Here is a 22796-nt window from a genome sequence, read left to right as displayed (position 1 = left end):
TCTCCATCATCAGCCACTCTTGTAAAGTATGCCACGCGCTATTATTTCAACGATCATTGATGGACCACTGCAAATGAATAAAACACATTTTGCATGATGAGCTTCTTAACAGATTCTCTGTGTAAGTTTGACAGGAAGATAAGGAATTGGCACTTCACACGAATTGATTATTTCCTGTCAGTTTGAAGAGCGTGAATGGCTGAGGGTACTTTGGGAGAGCAAAAAAAACTCGTGATTCCAAATTTCACCCATGAGAATGAAGGTTAAGTCTAATTAAACAGATAAGACTGTGCAGGGTTGCTCCAACTCTAGATGGTGCCATAAAAAATTACTATAAACCGCGGTGAATAAAAGTAAAACTCCATGAAATCGAAGATTAGTTCCGATTTATAGGTTAGAGCAGCGGTTCCCAACCTGGGGTACGCAAAAAAAAGTTATTATGGCGGAAGATATAAAAATTATACAGATATATTATTAATGAGAAAAAAATTGTATAATAAATGATTCCTACAACTTAATTACAAAATTATTATAATAAAACTGAATAACATATAAATTGACAAGAATTAAGTACTCAATCGATACTGCAGTATTTTTTTTTAAAGTAAATATATTTGTATATCAAAAATTATTAAATGATTTCTTGAAAATATAAAAATTGCGAAAAAATGTTGCTTTAGTTTTGACTAATATTACACATGGCCCGCATATAATTTACTTCTCCTTTATTAACGCTTTGCTGTTTCAATTTACGACCCCTGCAATAGTTATTGGTTTGAAATGTTTACCTATTCATAAATGATTTTTTTAATAGGAACATATCGTATGTATATGTTCTTTACAAGACATATTATATTCAGATTGTTTTGCTGTAAGTTACAATACGTAAAGTCAAGAATACGATTATTTATTATATATTATATAAATATGTTAGGGGTACACAGTAAGGAAACAATCAGGTAAAGGGGTACACTAATGAAAAAAGATTGGGAACCGCGGGGTTAGAGAATTACGTCAAGGGTTCAGACAGCAAGATGGGAATAGTGTTTCTGTGTAGATGTAGATTTTTTTATTTCAACAACAGCAAGAAGAAGGGTAGAAATGCCTAATTGAATAACGATTATCTGGACTAGAAAATCTATTCTAGTAAACTTGCGTTTCACCAACGTTGCAGTCGACTAATTGCCTAATAATAAATTCGGACCACGAGGAGTTCCAACTGCTGGGCCCAGTATTTTTTCTTCTTAGGTGAGCGCAGAGAGTTGGTAATCGAATGATCTATAAAGAGAGGATAATAATTAATCTCTGGAGTCCAGCAGTGCACCGAAAATAGCTGCAGGTCTAATGACCTTTGATGTTGACGCGCCTTAAAATGAAAAACAAAATAAAAACTAATAATAAATCGGAGCTTTTGGTCTATTTGCGTTTTAGGTTAACTAATAAAAGAAAATGAAAATTAATATATAATAACAACAAAATAAAGTTAGTGTCTACATTTTGCTGAATCTTCGTTCTGTACACTGTTTTCTGTTATCTGACATCCTTGAGTAGATAAAAAAAAAGGTCATATCTCTGTGAAAGTCAATAAATATGTATGTATAAATATATGAAGTGTAACAATTTATCATCTAATATCTTAATACTATAATTACTCATTTTAGTTAAAAGTTTCAAATTTTAATCTTTTTTTAGAAGGGAGGTAAAAAAAAATTATCCCACTCGTATTATTAATCTTCAAAAGTTTATTAGTTTATTTTGATTAATTACTGTGGTTTAGGGGCTTATCTCTGCTTACGTCAACTTTTTACTTTCTCATTCTGCTGAGAAATACTTCCTTCTATATGCAATGTGCTCGTGGCAAATTTTCTAAATTAAGTCAAATAATTTTAGGATATTTAAAAGTAAAATTCGTTTTTAGTTAATACTATTTATACTGTCAGTCGTAACAAAGTATTAAACTTGAGCTAAGTCTCTGTAAAGTTCTTATCTGTTAACAGATATTCTTAACACGTGTTGATTTATCTGTAATTTTTTTGCATGATTATTTATAATTTTAATAATGCGCTATCTTGAATCGAGTGCCAATAAGGGCTGTTCAAGGTTGGAATATGCCTTTACTTAACGATTTTTTTCCACCTTTCTTTTGCATCTCTGTGAGGTAACCAAATTGTGGAAAGCAGTACCCTACAACTAGACTAACAAGTCCAACAAGTAACGTTCGTTAACGTTCAAGAATTTAAACATATTCGTTCTGAGATAAACCCCCTGGTTCTTTTGTTCGTTTTCCAAATGATGCAGTATACACTACTTGCAAGCTGCAAGTTAGTCTTTATCAACAACAGTCCTAGGTGAATGAAGTTGGTGACATGTTCTTTCAGGACGTATTAATGATAACAGGATATTTTGCCCGAGATAAAAGACCATTATCTAATAATTATTATAAAGTTATAATTATTATTAAGTAATTAATAAAGTAATTTATATCATAATGATTTCTACTTTTATAAAAACTGATCCATGACTTGCAACAACTCTTGTTGCGCCTCAGGGTACGTTCACTACGGAGCTGTGAGCATAGATGATAGCGGAGATGATAGCAGTGATGCATCAGCGCTTATAGATTAACCTAGTACATTCTTATGTGAGCGTGCACAACGAAGCTTCGACTAGTGACTCATACTCACTGTTATAAACGAGCATAGATGATAGAAATGAATTTTTCATTTTTTTGCTAGTTGAACTCCAGTATCGGAGCTTCAAAATGGACGTCGAAAAATTATTTAGTGCTGTCTTTACTCATTATTTTTGGTTATTATTTTATTATTTACTTTTAAACAATATTTTGTTTTTTAAATCGTGCTTACATTTATTTTCATGCGTATTTATTTGTTTTTTTTTTTCAATAAAATCATTACTTACCTAAGAGTAATTACTAGTTTTTCTTCTATGGCTATAGGATTTCCATGACAATTTTTCCAAAGTTTTCTTAATTTTGTCCTTATTTTTTCTAAAATATAGTCGAATGTGGGTGGACCCATCCTCACATATTCAAAAAAACGATCCGGATAATTTCTAAGTTCCTTATATAAATAGTGAAATTCACCCAAAGTACTTCGTTTTTTATTTATGGGATGTACATGATATTTTCTAAAGCGTTTTTTCTTTAAAATATTCCATTTTGTTGCTGGTGAACATAAAAACTCTTTTTCACTACTCGACATGTTGCATGTATCAGCGATTATATTTTACTCTATCAGTTATCATCTCTGCTATCATCTATACTCACAGCTCCGTTGTAAACGTACCCTAAGAGTACAAGTATATGAAAATGAGAAGATTTTCTTATTTATATTTAACCAATATAGTGTAAATCCTTGCTTAATATTCTGTAACAAGGGATATTTATATGATGCTCCCTTCCATCTGGTGTGGAGAACTTCAGTTGGGTAGAAATCGATTACACCCACATCACCATTGAGAACACAAATCAGCTTTGTGATAAATTTAGGTTGTCTTTATTTTTGTTCCTTTCTCTACATTATTGTTGTACGGAAATTAATCGCACAAATCAAACACATATACACTCAAAACTGTTTTTATGCGATTTTTTATTTGTGCGTTTCTTTTTGTGCGATCTCATAATTTAATTATTGAACTGACAATAATTTCAATGTCAACGAATAAAATGTGCAATACAATATTGCGATTGAATTTTTGGGTAGCAATGCAAAATTGCATTGATCGCAAATAAACATTAAAGGACATCTGCAGTTTTGTATGTATAAAATAAATACATATGTAAATAAAATATTTAACAATGTTCGCATGTGTTTTTTCTAAATCAGGCTCCAAAAGGTTTTGCGAGATTCGAAGTAGCTGCCAAGCCTCGTGTCTTGATTTCGTTTAAAAAAGCAATTGCTAGTTAAGGTTATGAGTTATATTATAAGGATTTTTTTTATGCGGTCCCTATCCACCGCACAAAAACAGGTTTGGGTAAATCAGGAGTTTGTATTATTTTAGAGTTAGTAATAATAAATAAATAACATCACTGACATTTAATAACTGCTGTTTTTCTATTGTATTTTAAGCGTAAAATTAATTTTTGAACAGAAATAAATTAATAGTTTTTTCGTTTTAAGTGGTTGTGTGTAGGAAAAGAAGAAAAAAACTGTAATGGTGTAAATATCCTCGATGTGGGACCCTGCTTTACCAAGTTATAGTAACAAAAAAATAATTCTGTTATTTCCATTTCAAAAGAAAGAATAAAAATAGAAAGTATTTCTGTCCATAACATTTAAATTATTTACTTACTCTTGAATATTTTAATCGAAATAAATAAGAAAAAATTTCACAATGTCTGCTATCCGTATGGATAAATAGTGTCAGAACTTAATACTGAAAACGTTCTAAATCGATTACTTTAATTGCATCTCAAAAATAAAAATAAAAAACATTCTGCAATGCTTTTGGTTTTTCTACACTCTTTCTGGATAACCTTCAAGAAAGAAAACACATTGTGAACATATACATAACAAAACTGTTATTCATTTATTTTATTACAGTATGAAAACTGGAAGTGGTAACCTTGTAGACATAGAAAGCTTGAAAGCTCTCGTAAGCCCGACAGGACCAAAAATCACAATTGAAAAAGTGGCCAAAGATGAAAGAGTACTTATACCAAACAATGAGAACAATGAGAAATTAAAGCGCGGAAGTTCTTTAAGACAGGTTTGTTTTAATTTGACAAATTAGTTTTCAACTTAGGTTTAATATTGTTTCCCGAATTTAAATGTTATTATTCCATTAATTAAGGTAGGCATTTCATTGCTGGCAAATCTAGGAACAATAAACACAGGAATGACATTCGGTTTTCCAGCAATAGCGATACCGCAATTGGAAGATGTATCTAGTACTTTGACAATAAATAAAGTCGAAGCTTCATGGATTGGTAATTTTTACTAATTTAAGATAACTAACTGATTCCTCTTCCCGTTTATTATTATATTGTTAATAATTTGGAATGAATTTGCAGCAAGTTTATCGGCAGTCACCACTCCTATCGGATGTATACTCAGTGGCTACCTGATGGATGCTATCGGCCGTAAGAAGATACTAATTATGACGCAGCTGCCAACTTTAGCTGGATGGTTGTTGATCGCAAGTGCCAATAATGTGGGCATGCTGTATGCTGGGCGACTGTTAGTGGGTCTGGGATCTGGTATGGTAGCCGCCCCGGCCAGGGTGTATACTGCTGAGGCTACACAGCCTCACCTTAGGGGCATGTTAGCTGCTGTCGCATCTGTTGGCGTCTCTTTTGGTAAGAATATGTGCCGTTTATTTTGAAAGTGGGGCAAGTCCATTTTTTGTTATTTCGAGATATTTAAGGTTTTGCGTTTCAATAAATTTAAAAATATTGGTAAATATTAATAGACATATTTTTTGTATTTTGTGGTATTAGATAATGTAAGTTTATGATTATAAACTATATATAATTATGATTATATAGTGTTTATAGTGCTGGCTAAGAAAAATAAAGGTTTTATTATAACTAAATGGACTTGCCTCACTTTCAAAATTAATGAATTATTGTAATCGTTGATTTAAATGGATAATATTTCAGTCGTATCAGTCTTTTTTAAATAATAAAAACAAAATACTAATCAATAGTTGCACTATTCTTCTTCTTTTTTTGAATCATTTTGGTCCGAATTACCTTCATATTCAGATTCTGATTCCAAGATTCTTCTTTTATTTCCCGATTCCCATGGATTTATTCCCGATTGTCATGGGTCTTATTTCTACAAACATAATAAAAATAATAAAATTACTCGCAAATGAGGATTTTATTGAAATGGCGATATTACCCAGAAAAGTATTTTCATTTTATTTTTGTTACCTACCAAAATCGCTTTCAGATGCAACAGAGTTATAATTACCGTTGTAATCGGTTTCAGCCATTTTTTTCTTTTTATAAAATAGACCACAATCCGTTATTAATTTTCAAATAATGAAACTTTTTTCGTACACCGAGCACAAAACAACACAACTTACTTGGTAGCCGATAATGTAAGTCGAATGTTATAAAATTTACAGTTTTTCAGAGTGTTGCCAATAGTACTTAAATTTCCCGATGTTGGTGTTATTATCGAAATACAAAATTAAGATGTACTTATTATTATTAAATGATAATAAATTTTATGAAATATTGTACAATCACCGATTACCAATATCAAATAAAGATAGATAAAAACACCCTACATTATTCAGACATGATGTTAAACCATCACATTTGCTTCACCATACAGCAACCGGAGTTAAATTTTGCTGTACGGTTAAATAATTTCAACCTAAGATGCACTTGCACCATTTTCAAATTAAACATATTTACAATATTGTTAAGAACTAAAACTTCCATCTCCCAAATATTAGGATTCCGATTTTTTTTTTACTCTAAATTGTTTACAGATAAAAAGATCATACCAAGTTTTATCTATAATTACCATTATCTTCATTTTTTTTTCAAAAATGGACTTGCCCCACTTTCAAAATAAACGGCTCACATCTTTCTGCAGGGGGAAAAAAATATTTTTGATAAAAGGTGCTTTCAGAGGATACCAAGTTTCAGATAAAAATGTTATTATGATTCCCATTTTCTTATTTTTCGGTTTATTCCATTCTTACTCACCATTCTAGAAGTTTAGACAATAATATTATCATAAATTAGAATTTTGAATAATACTGTCTTATTATTAGTGTGTTTATTTTTTAGCCTTTTTGTATATTTAAATTTCTTTTCTTATTTTGAGTGTTCTCATTGTAAGAAAATTATATTTTAGATCATTCTACTTTTTTTTTGAAAAGCGCCAAGCGCGTTTCACTGTTTTTAAAACATTTTAAAATAGGGGGATAAAAACGCATAGGGAGCTAGAAAATATTTGTGTCATTAAGTAAATAGTGACTTGAGTTTTTTAAAACATTTTTTAGTAATCATTTTTTTTAGCAATAAACCTTTCCCAAGAAGTAGGATATGTTATTTTTTTAGTATACTTATTGATCACTCTGCTGTATTTCTTCACTTTATTCTTGCATGTTCCAGGCGTATTGGCTGAATATTTCTTGGGCGCCCTGTTCACCTGGCCTGTGGTAGCATTGTTGAGTAGCCTCGTTCCAGCGCTGGCACTCCTTGGAGCCTGTCTTATTCCAGAATCACCATCTTGGCTTATGTCTGCTGGACGAGAAGAAGATTCATTGAAGTCACTGAAAAAACTGAGAGGTCGTAATTGTGATATCCAGGGTGAAGTAGGTGCGTATTACAGTTGAATAATAAAAAATGCTGATCTTTTTTTTTTGTTTTTAAAAATTTCCATTTTTTTGTTTGTTTGTTTGTTGTTTGTTGCTGTTGTAGATAAATTGGCCGATTTTGCTAAGACACACAATGTACAAAAACCTTCCACCGTGAAAGATACGATACGAGCCTTAACTAGGCCTTCAGCTATTAAACCATTCTTTATCATTGTTTTATATTTTCTTATCTATCAGTTTTCTGGTGTAAATCCAATAACTTTTTACGCTGTACAAGTGTTTCAGGTGAATTTAAATTTAAATTATTTATTAGTTAATTTCTTTTTTTACAGTTTTAAGAGTAATAAGTTTTACGATCTTGTAAATTTTCAAGTTAGTTTTAACTTGAAATGATAGGCTAAGAGATATCTGGGGTGTAACTGGGGACTGTGAGGTTTCATCCAAATTGAAAAAAAAAGTGGGTTTAAGGTTTCTCCCAAAAGGGCGTGTGCGATAGTACTTATCTACCATGTGCTTAATTAATTTATTTACTTACATCAAAGTTCGGTCAAGTTTCAATATTGTTGTTACTCACGTTCAAGAAAATCGTACGCATTCTATTTTTAACTTTATTAGAAAGATAGTAGTTCTTTATTACAAAGAAAGATAGTGATTCAAAATATATAGCTCATCTAGCTGGCTACATTGTTACACGCCTTCTAGATCGGATAATGTGTGCAGAATTCTGCAAGTCTTATTTGATTCTCTTCTAACTTTATTTCCCTCCTTAGTCGTCTCCTCATAAATTACAGCCTTGAGCCATAAAATCACTGAAGTATATTTCGGCATAAATTTCTTTTAAAGTTAAAGGAATTTCTGGAATAAAACTTCATTTTATTTTATTTTTTTAAGAACATGGGTGTAAAAAACCAGTTTACAGATTGTGTAAATTATAGATTTAATTATTTGATTGGTAAAAATTGAAATTTGTATTACTTTACTGGAAATTGTGAACACTAGTTACAGTTGTTTAAAATTTTCTCAGGATTAGAAAGAACGTTTTGGTGAAGTTATTAACAAGTGACAGAAAATTAGTATTAAACCTATTGAAAATTTCCTATGGTGTTCGAAGAGTATTTAGGATAACTCTGTTATTCTTTTTATATATAAGAGTATTTGCATTTCTTCTTGAAGGACATTCCAATCAAAGGAACATAGAAAGTTTATTTAAAGTTGAGAGTTTGTTTTACTGACTTCATTTTATAGTAATCAGTGCTCAGTGGTATCCTTGAAATAGATCCAATAATTCCTTAACACTTGACACACTAACCTGAATCACCTTCGTAGTAGGTTACAGAAAAGTGCTGTCTGTAAGGAAGACAATACAAGACATTGCTTTGGACTATGACCATCACATACTCTTTTTACTTTGTTCTACTGTTTTGAAATCTTCATTCATCGTTAGAATCTAGTTTAATTAATTTCCCGTATCTATTTTAACAATCCCAGAAATCGTCCAACATTAGTGGTAAGTTCAGTTTTCTATCACATTTTGTACAAATAATAAATGTGTTAAGGAAAAGGGGATGAGTTCAAAGATGATTCTCTAATAAAGTTGAAAATTGCAGTTGTTGGAATCTGTTTGTGGGCTGATTTGTTTCTCTATTAATATAAATGTCTTATGATATATTGGTTTTGAAGAGCTTATCTCTTTATTACGCATGTGTCTACGTACATACAGCTACTTGAATAAAACAAAATCAAATACGGAAAATAGAAAAATGAACATGTAATCATGCTGTTGTTTTATTTTTTAAGGAATCTGGAGCCACCATGGATAAATACCTCGCTACTGTTATAATGGGTGTTGTGCGTCTGGTGTTCACTGTAGTAGCCTGCATCTTGATGAGAAGATGCGGACGTAGGCCTCTTACTTTTGTCTCAAGTGAGTCAGATTTTTTGTTTTTGTAATTAAAGAATACGTAATATGTAGTAAATTATCACCTTAATAAAACAATAAAAATCCATTTTACAGGTGTTGGATGCGGCATTTCAATGGTGGTACTTGGAACATACATGTTTTTTAGATTAGCCTGGATAGAAGAAGGAGAAGTACCAAAAGTCACATGGCTACCGGTGGCCAGTATGATGGTGTTTACTGCTGCTTCAGTTATTGGATATTTAGTTGTGCCATGGGTAATGATTGGCGAAGTGTATCCTACACAGGTATCTATATACTTTATTGAAGTACCTGCCATAAGAAAATATAAATTTACATACCCTCCTAATCTTTATAGATTTTCTAAATTTATATTTTTTAACCTAATACTTGTTTGGAATTAATTCGGTGCTAATTAGGCAGTCAGCCATTGAAAAAACCTCAGTTCGCGAGTCTCCCTTGTCTCTTGTCTGTTTCATTAGACTTAAAAGTTTGTACCGGTACTAATGGCTTTATGGATGCCAGAGTTTTTCTTCTCCAAAGATCTGAACTCAGACTAGGACGCCCTTCACACTGAAAGAAATACTCAGTGTGTGTAAGTAGTGCCGATTTTTTCCCAACTAACCTACACTGGCGATGAAATGTCCATGTTATATACACTTTGCAATGGCCCTTCTAGAGCCATAATAATATAATATAAGCCTTTATTTACATATTTTACAGAAAAATAACACAAATAAATATCCATCGCTCAGTTTAATTAAGACAAAAAATTAAAAAATAATAAAATAAAACTACGCTGATATAAATAATTGTTCATTGATCCATTCTTCTGTAAATATGTAGGCCTTCCCATAGGGGAATTTTGGTTCTTTGACGGTGACCAACCGTACCTAAGAATGAGAGTTCCCTGATTTCTCCATCTGCTCACATTTCTTATTCCAGTAGGCTCTGTCTTCCGCTTTCCTCATCCAGCTGACTCCCTCTTCTTTTTTCATCTCGTCTTACCATCTTTTGCGCTGTCTACCTTTTTTCCATTTTCCTTCTAAAGGTAACCACTCAGTAACCATCCTTGTCCATCTGTGGGTATCCGTTCTGGCCAAATCTAGGGCCATACGATCAACTAAATAATCTATATGAATCGTAGTGAATCTATAAGAGTGGCTAGTAATTAACTTTTTTAGCTGCCCTTAAACAGGTTTAATTAAGACTTTCTTTAAAGTAGAATCTGTTTTATATAGTTAATAAAACTTATTGTTTTTTTGGTTATATATTAATTAAATCAACTAATTATGTAATCACGAAAATATAATATAAATCCGTTTTCTAAATTGTGATACAAGCCGCATAACTGAGTAAACGCTTTTTCTAACTTTTATCTTGACCGACAGTGCTTTCGCCAATGACTAGGCTTGCGAAGCAGAGGACAACTCCAAAGCATTTCGAGCCCACCACTCATCCATTCTGGCGATCCTTTTCACCCAAATTCTTATTTCTGCTTTTCTTAAGCGGTCGCTTCACTAGTATAAAAGTTTACATCTCTTCATTTATCTTTGCATATTTGTTGCGGCTAATAAGCTGGCAAGTCCCGACTAATTACTTGCAGGGGCTAAATGCAATAGACTTTATGTTGCTTGCTGTTTGGGTTTGAAGAAAATGCACTTGACTAGAAGTGTGATCTCTTTCATGAACGATTTTGTTTTAGAAAATTTAATGCTACATATTTTGTTTGAAATAATTTTCTTGAAAAATGATAAAGGTAGGTTTCTGAAAAATCACTCGCTCAAAATCGCTTTTAGTAAAGAGAAGCTAAATTGAAGTAGACAATTAAATGCAAATCCTTCCCTGATATTGGAAAAAGTGCATTTTGAGTTTTACTCTAGAATATTACTTTTAAATACAAATGATGTGTTAGTAGAGTATATCCTCATTGCAAGAACTGATAAGCGCAAGAGACTAACACTGGTGACCATTTGATGTACTTGTTGTTTATCTTGACACTAGAGTGACCACTTACAGAATCAGATGGACGTGGTACTATTTTATAAATTAACTTTTTTCAATGCATAATAATTTAAATTGTTTTATTTCTCTCTACAGGTAAGAGGTATCATAGGCGGTATGACAACTTGTTCTGCACACTTCTTCATATTTCTTGTGGTGAAAACATTTCCAATCTTGCAAGATGTATTGAGTGCTCATGGAACATTTTGGTTGTATGGAGGTATTTCGTTGGCCGGTACATTGTTCTTCTTCTACTTCCTACCAGAAACAAAAGGGCGAACGTTGCAAGAGATTGAGGATTATTTCTGTGGCACAACTAAAACATTATCCAAACCAAAGCAGGCGGTGATGGTGAATGTTCCAACTGTGTTAGAAGTGCAAAAAGGCAACGCTTTACCATAGATTTTTTTTTTGCAATTTATATATAAAAAAAAAAGATACAATTTTTCATTGTAATTGAAAATGAATGTGAAAGCAACAAAGATGGAGCAAGACTAATTTGAGCTAGAATTCAGATACCATAAAGGTGCATTAAGTTAGTTTGATTTGATTATAATATGAACCTTCATTAGAATCCAATATATTTCTGCAAATATTTCTTATTCGAAGAATATTAGGTGCATTCATTGCCAGTAATATACGTGTTTACATCTTTAGATTTCCTATACAATTTATGTTAATATGGTCAAAAATGCCTTGTATTTTCTTATAACAAATAATTATTGTTTGGCCAAATTGACTTAATGTTATACATTTAGTTTTGCGAAAAAGAAAAAAAAATATGCATGTTATGGACAAATTTAAAAGTTATCTTGCTTTGAAAGAAGTTGCTTTTTAGAAAGTTTCTTTATGGTACTTAATGAATGTGCCTTATAAATGTAATTTTTTTTTTCTTTTTGTATGTATATAATTTTTAATTGTGATTTATCAAAACAGATCCGTGTAGGAGATGCTGTTGAGTTTTTTTTTTTTAATTTAGATAAAGACTGATCTTCCCTTTCCTTTTTTTAATAACCTTACTAGGGTATAGAGATTGTATATTTTGTCTTATTAATAGTAAACAGAAATAATTAAAAAAATAACCGTTTTTTTACATCAGATAAATTAATGAAGAAATTATTTATATTTTGTAAAATATATGCAACTTAGAAGTATTATAAATTTAAAAAAAAGATGTGATATAAAAATGGTAGTAATGAAAATTTATTAATAATTGAGAATTATCATTCTCCTTTGAAGTGTGAGTAAGTCATATTTTTGAAATAAACGGTTAAATGAAATTAAAAATAATTCTATTTCAATTGAGACCTATAAATATAGTTTCCAAGTTCTTATTTTCTTTTGATTGCCATAACATTGTCTTCAAACACAAAACAAAACAAAATACTTTATTTTTAATGACACTTCATTGGTCCATGACCGTCTGAGGAAGTGTAACATTACATTGAAATTTCTGAAATTGTAGAGGCAAGAAGTTGGCATATTGATGCATTTTTAGATCAGCATTAAACGTTATTTATTTATGGGTTTTTCCAGTTACACTTATATGATTAAATTGAAATCTTTATATGACAATACTAAAATTAAAACAAGAAATTAGTTGAATAAACAAATAGAAGATTAATTGAAACGTAATATCGATAATAATCGAAAATCGGTAATTTATAAATATATCATGAGATCAATGTTTCGTCATTAGTATGAATTACTGCGTGGTGTCTTAACGCCGTATAGAAATGTAAAGTTTCGATGAGACAACGGCATTACATGAAACCTCATCTCTCACTTTTATCTACGTAACAATTAAGGTAATCGGTTGCTCAAACTATTATTGTAACGCTGCTCAGTGAGTGTACTGTTTTTGTTTTTTTTAACATTGGGCCTAAAGAACTCTCCGTCACTTTTGCGAATTAGACTGAAGAAATACTTAATCATTATATTTTACTCTGTTCATGATCATTTCTTTTTCGTCTCAACCATTTTTGTAAAATTGAGAGAGTATACCTCAAATAGTTGAGCATTGTTATAAATGTGCTTATTTTTGTAAAATCATGCATCAAAGAAGCTGGAACATTCTTATGGTAATTATGTCTGTTGCTTAGTATATCGTTAAGTTTAAGAGCGACATTGGTTTTATGGACTATCCCTTAGATTAGATTAGAAAAGGGACACACGGCACCACAGCCTCAAGAGACTTATTGTGTCTTTTTCTTTTTGAATCTAGAAGACGAAACCTCCCCTACTAAAAAGGTTGAGGACTTTCCCTACTAGTTCTTTCTGCGCTACTATCTCCTTTGGTCTCAAAGTTCCAAAGGTTTCATAGCGCAACCGCTCGATTAAATAAATACCAGTTTCAGTCATGATAAACTTTATTATGCCGAGCTTTCGACCTAGGGACTAGGTCATCTTCCCATCCATGAACAACAAGACAGAAGGCACACCAATCCTCTAATGATGTAAAATAGTACATTGTAAATTAGCCCTGAAGATGACCTAGTCCCTAGGTCGAAAGCTCGGCATAATAAAGTTTATCATGACTGAAACTGGCATTTATTTTTTCATCCTATTCAACATTTATTTCAACAGCTGATAAAAAAATAAACAAATTAGGTCTTTTTAAAGAAGACTGCTCACTCTCTAAAAAAGTTTCAAAAAGTTAACTTGTCTGATTAATAACTTCAAAAGTACTTTAAAACAATTAATTAAATACATTTTGTTAGAAATTTAAAAAAAGTAAATAATTAATCTGTATAATTTAATTGTAAAGGGGAGACAAAAGACAAAAAATAAATTCTTTAATTTTTACAATTTAAGTTCACTGAGAGACCAGTGAAAGAATAAAATTAAGTTTTCTTATAATAAACAAATAAATTTTTGAAGTGTAACGTGGATAAATAAGAAATAATATAAGAAGCAAAATATTTGTTGATATTTTACAGAAGACGCACCTTTACTTTTAAAATATGTTTTTGTTACCAAGGTTTCTATTTATTTATTTTTTTATCAAGCAATATATAAAATTATTTGTTTTCCCTCTATAGTGATGCCAAGGTATGTAGTTTTCCTCTTTTGAGCTAGTGTTTTCTCACTATTTTTGATTTATAATCTAAAAATAACGTAAAATAAAGAATTGGATCAACTACTTCTTAATTGTTACTTTGCTGTGGGAGTAAAATTCATTAAAGTTAATATTTATTTAACTTATTTTTATATTACTTTTTACTGATGATTTTTTGAATTTGCTACATTTTGACTTCTTTTGCTGCATTTCATTTTTCTGGGAAGTGCAAACTCTACCGAGCTTCTTTTTTTTCTTCTACTTAAACAAAATAACTAAAACATGAATTCATGTTTTTAGATGCCACGTGATTGTTCATTACCAAAAGTTATCTCGGATTACTGTCAAAGCTGGCTTAGTTGGTTTGGGAGACGACCTCGTTTAATAACACCAGACATTGAACGTGCCCAGTTTAGAGCCGATCTAATAATGTTTATTTTCATAGGAATTATTCTGTACATTAAATGTCCTTTGTACGCGTTTAAATTGTTGAATAAAGCAACCGAAGATAATAGAGGAAAAGTGATGAGACTGGTCTATTTTATTTTATTTACATTTTTTACATGTTTAACAATTATATTTGCATTGGCCCATCATTATTGGAGTATGCTTAAAGCCTACCAGTATGGTTTCATTGATGATTATGCGGAAAATTGCGCTTGGGTTAGCGTTATCAGATATGTAACGTATATATGTTGTAAATAATAATTGTGATTCAAAAAGGTATTTTAATTTTTTTAACATAATGTGTAAAACACAAAGGTCATTTGCATCCAGAGCTTTTTCGTCGCATTGACATCCTCTAGACAACGTTTTCTCATTACAAAATTCACTTCAAACCATGAGATGTAAGCGATTCTTAGGAATAGAAAATATAAGAGCAGGTTTGAGTTGAAGCTGGGAACTTCGCGGGGAGCAAAACTCAATGACCACTGAGTTGCTAATCTCTTCCTTCCAATAGGTATAACATTAGTAATAAATGTAACATAAATTTTGATGACCACAGCAGTTGTCGCGCCACATACATATGTATATTATGTATTGACAGTGTCCTGATTATAAAGTTATAGTAATGGTGTCTTTGCACAAGTAATTGTACTTTTTGTTGCTACTAAAACAACCCAATAGAGTTACATTTAGCGCCTTCTCCTCTGTTATTTTATAGCAAAAGTTCTAATTTTTCTTGTATTATTATAGAAGTAACGTAGATTAAAATATATTTTTCTAGCGTAAAAACCCTTTGTAGTGTAAAAGTAGCTTAGAATAAAATATATTTTTCTGGTATAAAAACCCTTTGTAGTGTAAAAGTAGCTTAGAATAAAATATATTTTTCTGGTATAAAAACCCTTTGTAGTGTAAAAGTAGTAGCAGTTTAGTTATTTAAAAATTACTATTTTGATATTTTTTTTTAGACTTCTAAAACTTTCTTCTAGAAATTTATGTTTTGCAGTCTTGAAATTTACTAAAATGCAAAATACTTCTGCAATTCAATAAACTCATTTCATTTAATAATTTATTCCAAGAATTGTACATCACGCTGAAACTTGAAAAAAGAAGTCTATTTTACATTCCAAATATATTGCTAGTTTAAAAAGGTTTTTTTTAAATTCCTTCAAAATGCAGGATTTTGTTTTAAAGAGGTAAAGGAAGCCATCATGTCTTTCTAAACAGGTCCAAATTGTTTAATTTCAAAGTTCGAAAAATATGTTCGTTGGAATTTTTGCAGAGCTAAGATACATTGTAGAACTCGGTTAGATTTCCTGTAGATCTTAGATTTTATTTAATGTGTTAAATAAGTAAAATGAATAAAGTACTTTAGCTGCCCGCCTCCTTCGACGATACGTGATCGGAAGTTGGACAAAAAGCCCACCTCTGAAGTAATAATTACTTGTAATTTTATTTTTTATTGTTGAAGTTTTGAGAGAAGTCATAAGAATGACTCACGCTATATGTGCTTTAATAAGCAGATCAAGGGACCCTTTATAAAATAAATAATAGCCAGCTTTAGATAGTTCCCAGGGAATCCTTGGTTAACAGAGGAGTGGGGCAATTTTTTGGACTAGCCCCAAAAAATAAAAAAGCCTGACCAGGGAGAGAAGCGGTTTTTAGAAAGACGAGGCAAGTAATATTATGGAAGGGATAAAGCAGTCCAGTCTGCGCTACATGCATGGCGTGGCTGGTCCACACATACTGATAAACTATTTAATGTTCCATTAGTATTGAAGCTGGACACAGGACGACCGGCTTCAGGGATTTTTTCAGACATGCCGGCTACTTATCATGAGATGTCCGCACAGCCACCAATTTTTATGTACCATACGGATCCGGTCTCGGTACGAAATCCACTTCACTCTTACCTTCTATTTTTTTTTTTTTTTTTTTTAGTTTGTCTTGGCCTCACATTAAATTAAAAAACCTTGAAAAAAATGTTTTACCATAAAAGTTTGTTATCTGTGAAAGAACAAGAAAATATTTACCCATGTTTCGTGTAAAAAAACCAAAACGTGACTCGGAAAATAACTGTGAAGTAATTACACTAGAGAAACTTGGGTAAAATGGCTTTAGTTGGTATGCTTCTTAATTTAAATAAATTTTTATTTTATTTTACTAATACTGTTTGTTGTTCAAAAAGCTACATTAAAACAGTTACAGCTTTCAAAAATAGATACAAAAACTAGAGCGATGTTAATTGCCCAAAACAGTTTTAAATAGCTTAACACGATCGAAATTTTGTAGATAGGAAAAGAGCTTTTATTTTATACTCTTGGAATTATTTAATCATGATATTGTATAAAAGCTATATTAAAAAAGGAAGTGCTTTAAAAAAAAAAAAGCGTCTGTTTTGGACATTCACTCTGCAATATTAAATTTATTGGTAGTGTGTTTATCAGATGATTCTCTTTGTTTTGTGAAGTCTGGCCAAGGAGAGGGGAGAAAGATATTCGCTAAAAGTTCGATAAGTTAATTTTTTTAAAAAAGTTATCAATATTTTATTATTCGCTTTATAGTGATTGTCGATTAGTAGTGAGTCAAACGTCATTTTTCTTCAAAAATGTGTTTCATCCATCGCCTTTTCTCTCTCCTTTTTTATCTTTTTGCTTTCACTTTCTATTTTAAAATCTCTTCGACAATCTTCTCACCCACGCAACTTTTGCTTTCTTATTACGTTCATAAGTTTTCTAATATTCCATATCTTTTTTTTTTTTTTCTTTCTACTTCTATGAAGAACTTAAGCCTGCTTTATTTCAAGCTCCCACTCTTGACAGTCTACTACCTATTTGCTCCTCCGCATATTTCTTTGTTCAATAGTTTAAAAAATAAAACATAAAAATACGTTCAGTAAGGGGTTTTTACATGGAACTGGCTTCTGAGGATCTGACAGATAACTTCCTAAGAATCAAGAAGGAGATATATGAAAAAAAAAATTGGTCAACGAAAAAATAGATTCTTAACTTAACATTCAATAATTCAAATCCTATTGAGTTTTATTCATTGATTATGTATCCCTCTAAACATACATCATGTATGAATCCTAATACATCCACAATTTGTTTGCCGAAGTATATTATACATATTTAGGACCCTCAGTTTTTTAAATCGCGTTAATTGTTTAATAATGAAACCTAAAAAAACATTCTACTCGTACTCAGAGTACCTCTAACATAGAACAAATATCCCCTTAAGAGGCTTTTTTTTTTTAAAAAAAAAAAATGCTGGTTCATAAAAGTTGACTGTTTTGCCAATTTTATAACTTCGAAAAATATTCAATACACAGCTAAAATGCCAACTATTTATTTTAGAGAAAGTTGAAGTTTAAAATGATCAATTTGAATTGCAAGAACAGTAATGGGAGAGATTAGCGTAGGGGTTAGTGCACTGGACTCCTATGTGGAGAAATCAGCTCGAATCCATGATCATTATATTGTGGAGAACGTTTACAAATGCTTAACAATTCAAAGATCTTTTATTCTTAAAGCATAACATTACATGTTAGATTACTTAAAAATAACTATTTTAATAGTTTATCACACATTTTATTGTCAGAATGTAAACAAAATCTATGATAAAATTTTATGCTCATGAAAACCGGAAATGATTAGTCAGTGTTTGAGTGATAATAGTTTCCTTTTAAATATTTATATTTTCTCTCTTTTTTTATTTTACTCATTATTCTGTGAAGAGCATCTGGACATATTGTTCTTAAACATTTAGTACAAATTAGTATTAGTTACAAAGTTGTAAAACTTCCTTCGTGTACATGATGCTACCATTTCAACTTCGTTCTACAACTTTATCTCTTGTAAAGCATGCAGGTATTAGTCAACTTTTTAATTCAGTTTTATTTTAGTAAAAATACAATAATTTACATTTTTTTCCTTACTGTTATAATAAATCAAAGTTTAACAATTATGAAATAGAATTTTAACCTGAAACATTTTTCGTATCTTCAAATGTGTGATTCGCTGTAACTGAATATAACTGCAGTAGTCATCTATTAAGGATGTACCAGATAAGATGTAGGCAGCGTAATGTACTATCATACATCACTTGTATAATAAAACAATATAGTTAAAAATTTAATGTGTCCAAAATACAAATTTTGATCGGTTTTATTTGAATCGCTAATTTAATCTGTCGTTGCACGCACTTGTATTGTATCTATGTATAACCCTCTTTTTTAAGATTTTTCTTATTTACGCATTATTTGTTAAATGATTAGTACCACATGGTCATCAATACTTAATATAACATTAATAACTAAATAATTTAATATAACAATTATTTCCCAGTGCAAATGAACTAAGTATGTACATATAATTATAACAATGTTTTCTGTTTAAACTCGCGCGCCCCCCAAGTAAAATACAACTTCTTCTTTACAATTCTTAAACATTACCTATGCGCAATACTTGCATAATCCTCAAATACATACTAGCTTTAATTAATTTATTCCACTTAATTTACGAAAATGTTTTGCAAACCATAAGAGATTAAACAAACATACGCATACACCATGTAACCTCCCTCATTCGCTAAATCAACAAATGTAGTGCTGTGAAAAAGCAACGTAAGTGAACTAGAACCTACTGTTCCAAATTGATTAATCTTTCTCTGATAAAGGATTAAAGCCGGAAATCGGTCAGGAATACAATAAATATGCGTGCTAAGACGGATAAAATCTGCGATATCCAGCGCAGCGGACCTAACCACATTTTCAACGGTTTCATAGGAACTTGAACATAAAGTATGTTAGGTCTGTTTATCCTATTTTTGTTTTTTAACTCTCCAGAAATATTGTGATTAATCGGTTCATTTTTTTTTCTGACAATGAAGCGAATGAACATGTATAATATTAAAATTTACTATTATTTAATATTTCCTACTTTATAATCAAAAGTATCACGTACATAGCGATAATAAAATTTGTGTGTATGTTTATAGCAGAATACTAATTCTGTAGATAGCGGAATTTTTTAATTATTTATATCTTTAGTCTACTGCGCTATCAATTGAGCTTCCGTTTCCTTGCCATATTTTGGCCTGAAATTGCAAAATGAATTCAAAACTGTTAAGAATTCAGAACAAAATGTAGTTCACTTGTTATGTACACTCAATGTAGATTTTTGTAAAGGCTTGTATATTAAAAAGGTGATAAAAGTATTTTGTATCATTACATTATTGCTAAGGGTAATTAAAAGTGTGGATAAGTAGTCTTAACGGTTTTAATGATAAATAGCTCATGGTTTTTATTTCCTGCTTTATGTCACAAACTATTACTCTTTAGCTGTAACAGTTCTTGAAAGATCAGAGGAGTCTCAGTCACCACAGCTCTTCATTTATCACAATTTCTCAGCAGTATTTTCAACTGCTCCTTCTATGATATGAGTGGCCAAATTGTCTTGACGACACCAATTTATCTACTTTACGTTTTTTCTGGGTTGTGTATACGTGCTACTTGGGACGTCGAGTCTCCTCCATTTTGTGCACATTAATGAATTGCGTTAATTTAGAAATTACTTTAAAAATCTATAAGAATCAATACCTAGCACAAATAGAAATTATTTTCTCTCTTTCTTTTCGATGATATCAACGGTAAAATTCTTCCTGTTGAGAGTTATTTTTGTGTTGTGAATTAGTTTTGGCTTAGAGGGAGAAGTTAGATTTTAGTGTTAGTTTTTTATATGCTTTCTTGGTCATTTTTAAGTTGGGATTAATTTTGTTTTGATTTGGATACTTAAAATAAAAATTTAACTGTACAATGAAAACTTTACTTTTTATGTCTTTAATGTTCTAAACAAAAAAAAAATTGTAATTAAATAAATTTTTTCTTGCTACCTCTTCGTTTATATGATTAAAGGGGCGGATATTGAACATATAGTTCGGTTACTAACTTTGGCTGGTAACAGCATTTTCAAAAACGGAAGTGATTTCAATTTTAAAATTAAATCACTTTTTTGAACTAAGGGGTCTTCAAAACGGATATTTTGGCACCTTCGCAATGCTCTATTATACCTATAGTGAATATAGTAAAGTGAGAGAAATTTAAAAAAACAAAAATAACCATAGTTCTATTAAGTAAACTCAAAATCCTTCAATCTTAACAGTGTATTTTTCTAAACATCGATATTACTTGGTATCTTAATACTTCTAAATTTATGTTATCCATCTTACATCTTTTACTAATTTCAAAACGTGCCTATATCTTAGGCCATTGGCGCGTAGAGTCTTTTTAGTGTTCTGCCAGCCTCAGGCTTGTTTCTCGTTACAGGCAACACTATACATTACGTGGCCATGAGCTGTAAAGCTTCCAGGAAGAAGTGTTTTTTTTTTCTAAAGTTTCCATGTAGGATATTTTTTATTTATTTTTGTTTAATGAAAACAAACATACTTTCGATCACAATGGCACTGAGAATACATGTAGTTATTTTTAAAGCCTAGATAGACGTTCAAAACGCTAATTTCATTGTAAATAGGTTATTGTAAATGTGCCAAGTTTTATGTAGTTTATTTTACTAGATAAAATGTTAAATATTTATTACTCCAATTTCATATTAGTAATAATACAGTAAAAACATAATTTTATTTAAAGAGGAAAAATTGACTCTTTAAGAGGAAAATAAATTTTGCGAAGCATATCTGAGTAATAAAGAAGAATTGAGTAGCTCTTAGCTTAGGTCACTTCTGTAAGTAAAGGTTATGAGCGAATAGATAAGTTGACAGTAAAATGAAAAATCGCTGCTTTTAGTTGGCATTATACTCCTCTTCACCATTACCCTTAATCTTAACATTTTGTGATTGACAGATTCATTTCTGCCTTGGAAAGGTCAACTTGTTTCGCCGACATCATTCCTCTAAATTAATATTGAAAAACAGTGCTGATGTTAGTGCCCACAGTGTGATGCGAAAATGTCAATCTGACAAAAATGAGGTCAACAGCAGAAGAAGGGCAACTGCGAAAAAGATATTCTTGTTAATAAAGAAGAGTTGAGGAAGCAGTAAGTGAAAAGAAATTCCCTGGAGTTATGATTTGGTGCGAAAGGTACAGTCCCAAAGAAAACCCAAAGTTTCTTGTTAATTATACCGTCACGTCGCAGCAAACACATTGAAGAATATCTTGGTTGTATACCTGCAAACAAAGAGTTCAGAACAGAATTGAAATACAGCAAATGGAGAAATTCATGTGAGTGATCAAAAAATATTGTTATTTCATTATGCAGTAGAACAAACATTTTGCGATTTCAAAGCACAAATGGGAAATAAAACATAAAATTTCATAACCTAACAGGCCATACTTCATGTTGGGAATGTCACAGAAACCGGAAGATTAGTCTGATTTCCAGTGAGAACAAGAGTTGACATGGCGAGGGTTATGTTTACTTGGGTGAAGTCCAAGACCTCTATGTCGTCGTAACTTTTCTGTATGGCTATTAATAGTTTATTTTTTTTTTCTTCAAGAGGGGCCTGGAAGTACGCGGAAGCCACGGATTACCCAATCACGATTGGGGCCCGATCCATTTTCTCAAAAACTTCCCCTAATATCTTACATTATGTTAACGATACGGTAGCCTACCATGAATTTATTTAATGGTTAATATGAGAATTTAATAGCTAAGTATGTTTGATAGTAATTAAAGCACCTGGTTTGGCAAATTTTACTTGGAATGTGCATGTGAACCGAGTCTTAACCTTAACAGCTGGTAAATATGTTAAACCAATTGTTGTTATACTGAGAAGTGAGAAGCAACGAAATGGAGATAATTTAAATTCTTTATTTTCCAATCCCCGCGAGGATATAGGCATATTCTTCATTTAATACTAGCAGTAGCGTGGAAAAACTAACGATAAATTTTACAGAATTTTTACTGATGACAGCAAAATCTAGGATCAGATTGGTAGTATTAAAGTGATACTGAAAAGTTTTTTGTAATACTTTTGCTATTATGAAAGCTTTACAATGATTAGAACATTAAGAAGATCTAATGATTAAAAAGCTTCAATAAATGCAAATTGCGA

The 22796-nt window shown here is 31.0% G+C and overlaps 1 protein-coding gene across 8 annotated transcripts in view; it reads left to right on the top strand.

The window, feature by feature from the left end:
- Positions 1 to 22796, top strand: part of LOC141458948 (facilitated trehalose transporter Tret1-like) — a 32767-nt gene that overhangs the window by 4284 nt on the left and 5687 nt on the right. For 2 of the 8 annotated variants that reach the window (XM_074137558.1, XM_074137556.1), the window contains exon 1: positions 18650 to 21963. Coding sequence is in view for 2 of the 8 variants with exons in the window: in XM_074137563.1 (XP_073993664.1) it covers positions 4563 to 4728; positions 4813 to 4948; positions 5033 to 5317; positions 7097 to 7303; positions 7406 to 7587; positions 9100 to 9226; positions 9317 to 9507; positions 11321 to 11626 (1600 nt within the window). In the remaining 6 variants the exon portion in view is untranslated. Of the gene's footprint in view, positions 1 to 4562; positions 4729 to 4812; positions 4949 to 5032; positions 5318 to 7096; positions 7304 to 7405; positions 7588 to 9099; positions 9227 to 9316; positions 9508 to 11320; positions 14276 to 16665; positions 18596 to 18649; positions 21964 to 22796 lie in introns of those variants that run through there. The other 6 variants (XM_074137563.1, XM_074137564.1, XM_074137560.1 and 3 more) reach the window with 6 other exon arrangements.

The sequence above is a fragment of the Rhodnius prolixus genome, unplaced genomic scaffold (assembly GCF_049639745.1).
Source record: "Rhodnius prolixus isolate KJV_2025 unplaced genomic scaffold, Rpr scaffold_5, whole genome shotgun sequence".
Taxonomy (NCBI): Eukaryota; Metazoa; Arthropoda; class Insecta; order Hemiptera; family Reduviidae; genus Rhodnius; species Rhodnius prolixus.
Note: the sequence above shows the minus strand (reverse complement) of the source record. Positions and strands in the feature narration are given on the sequence as shown.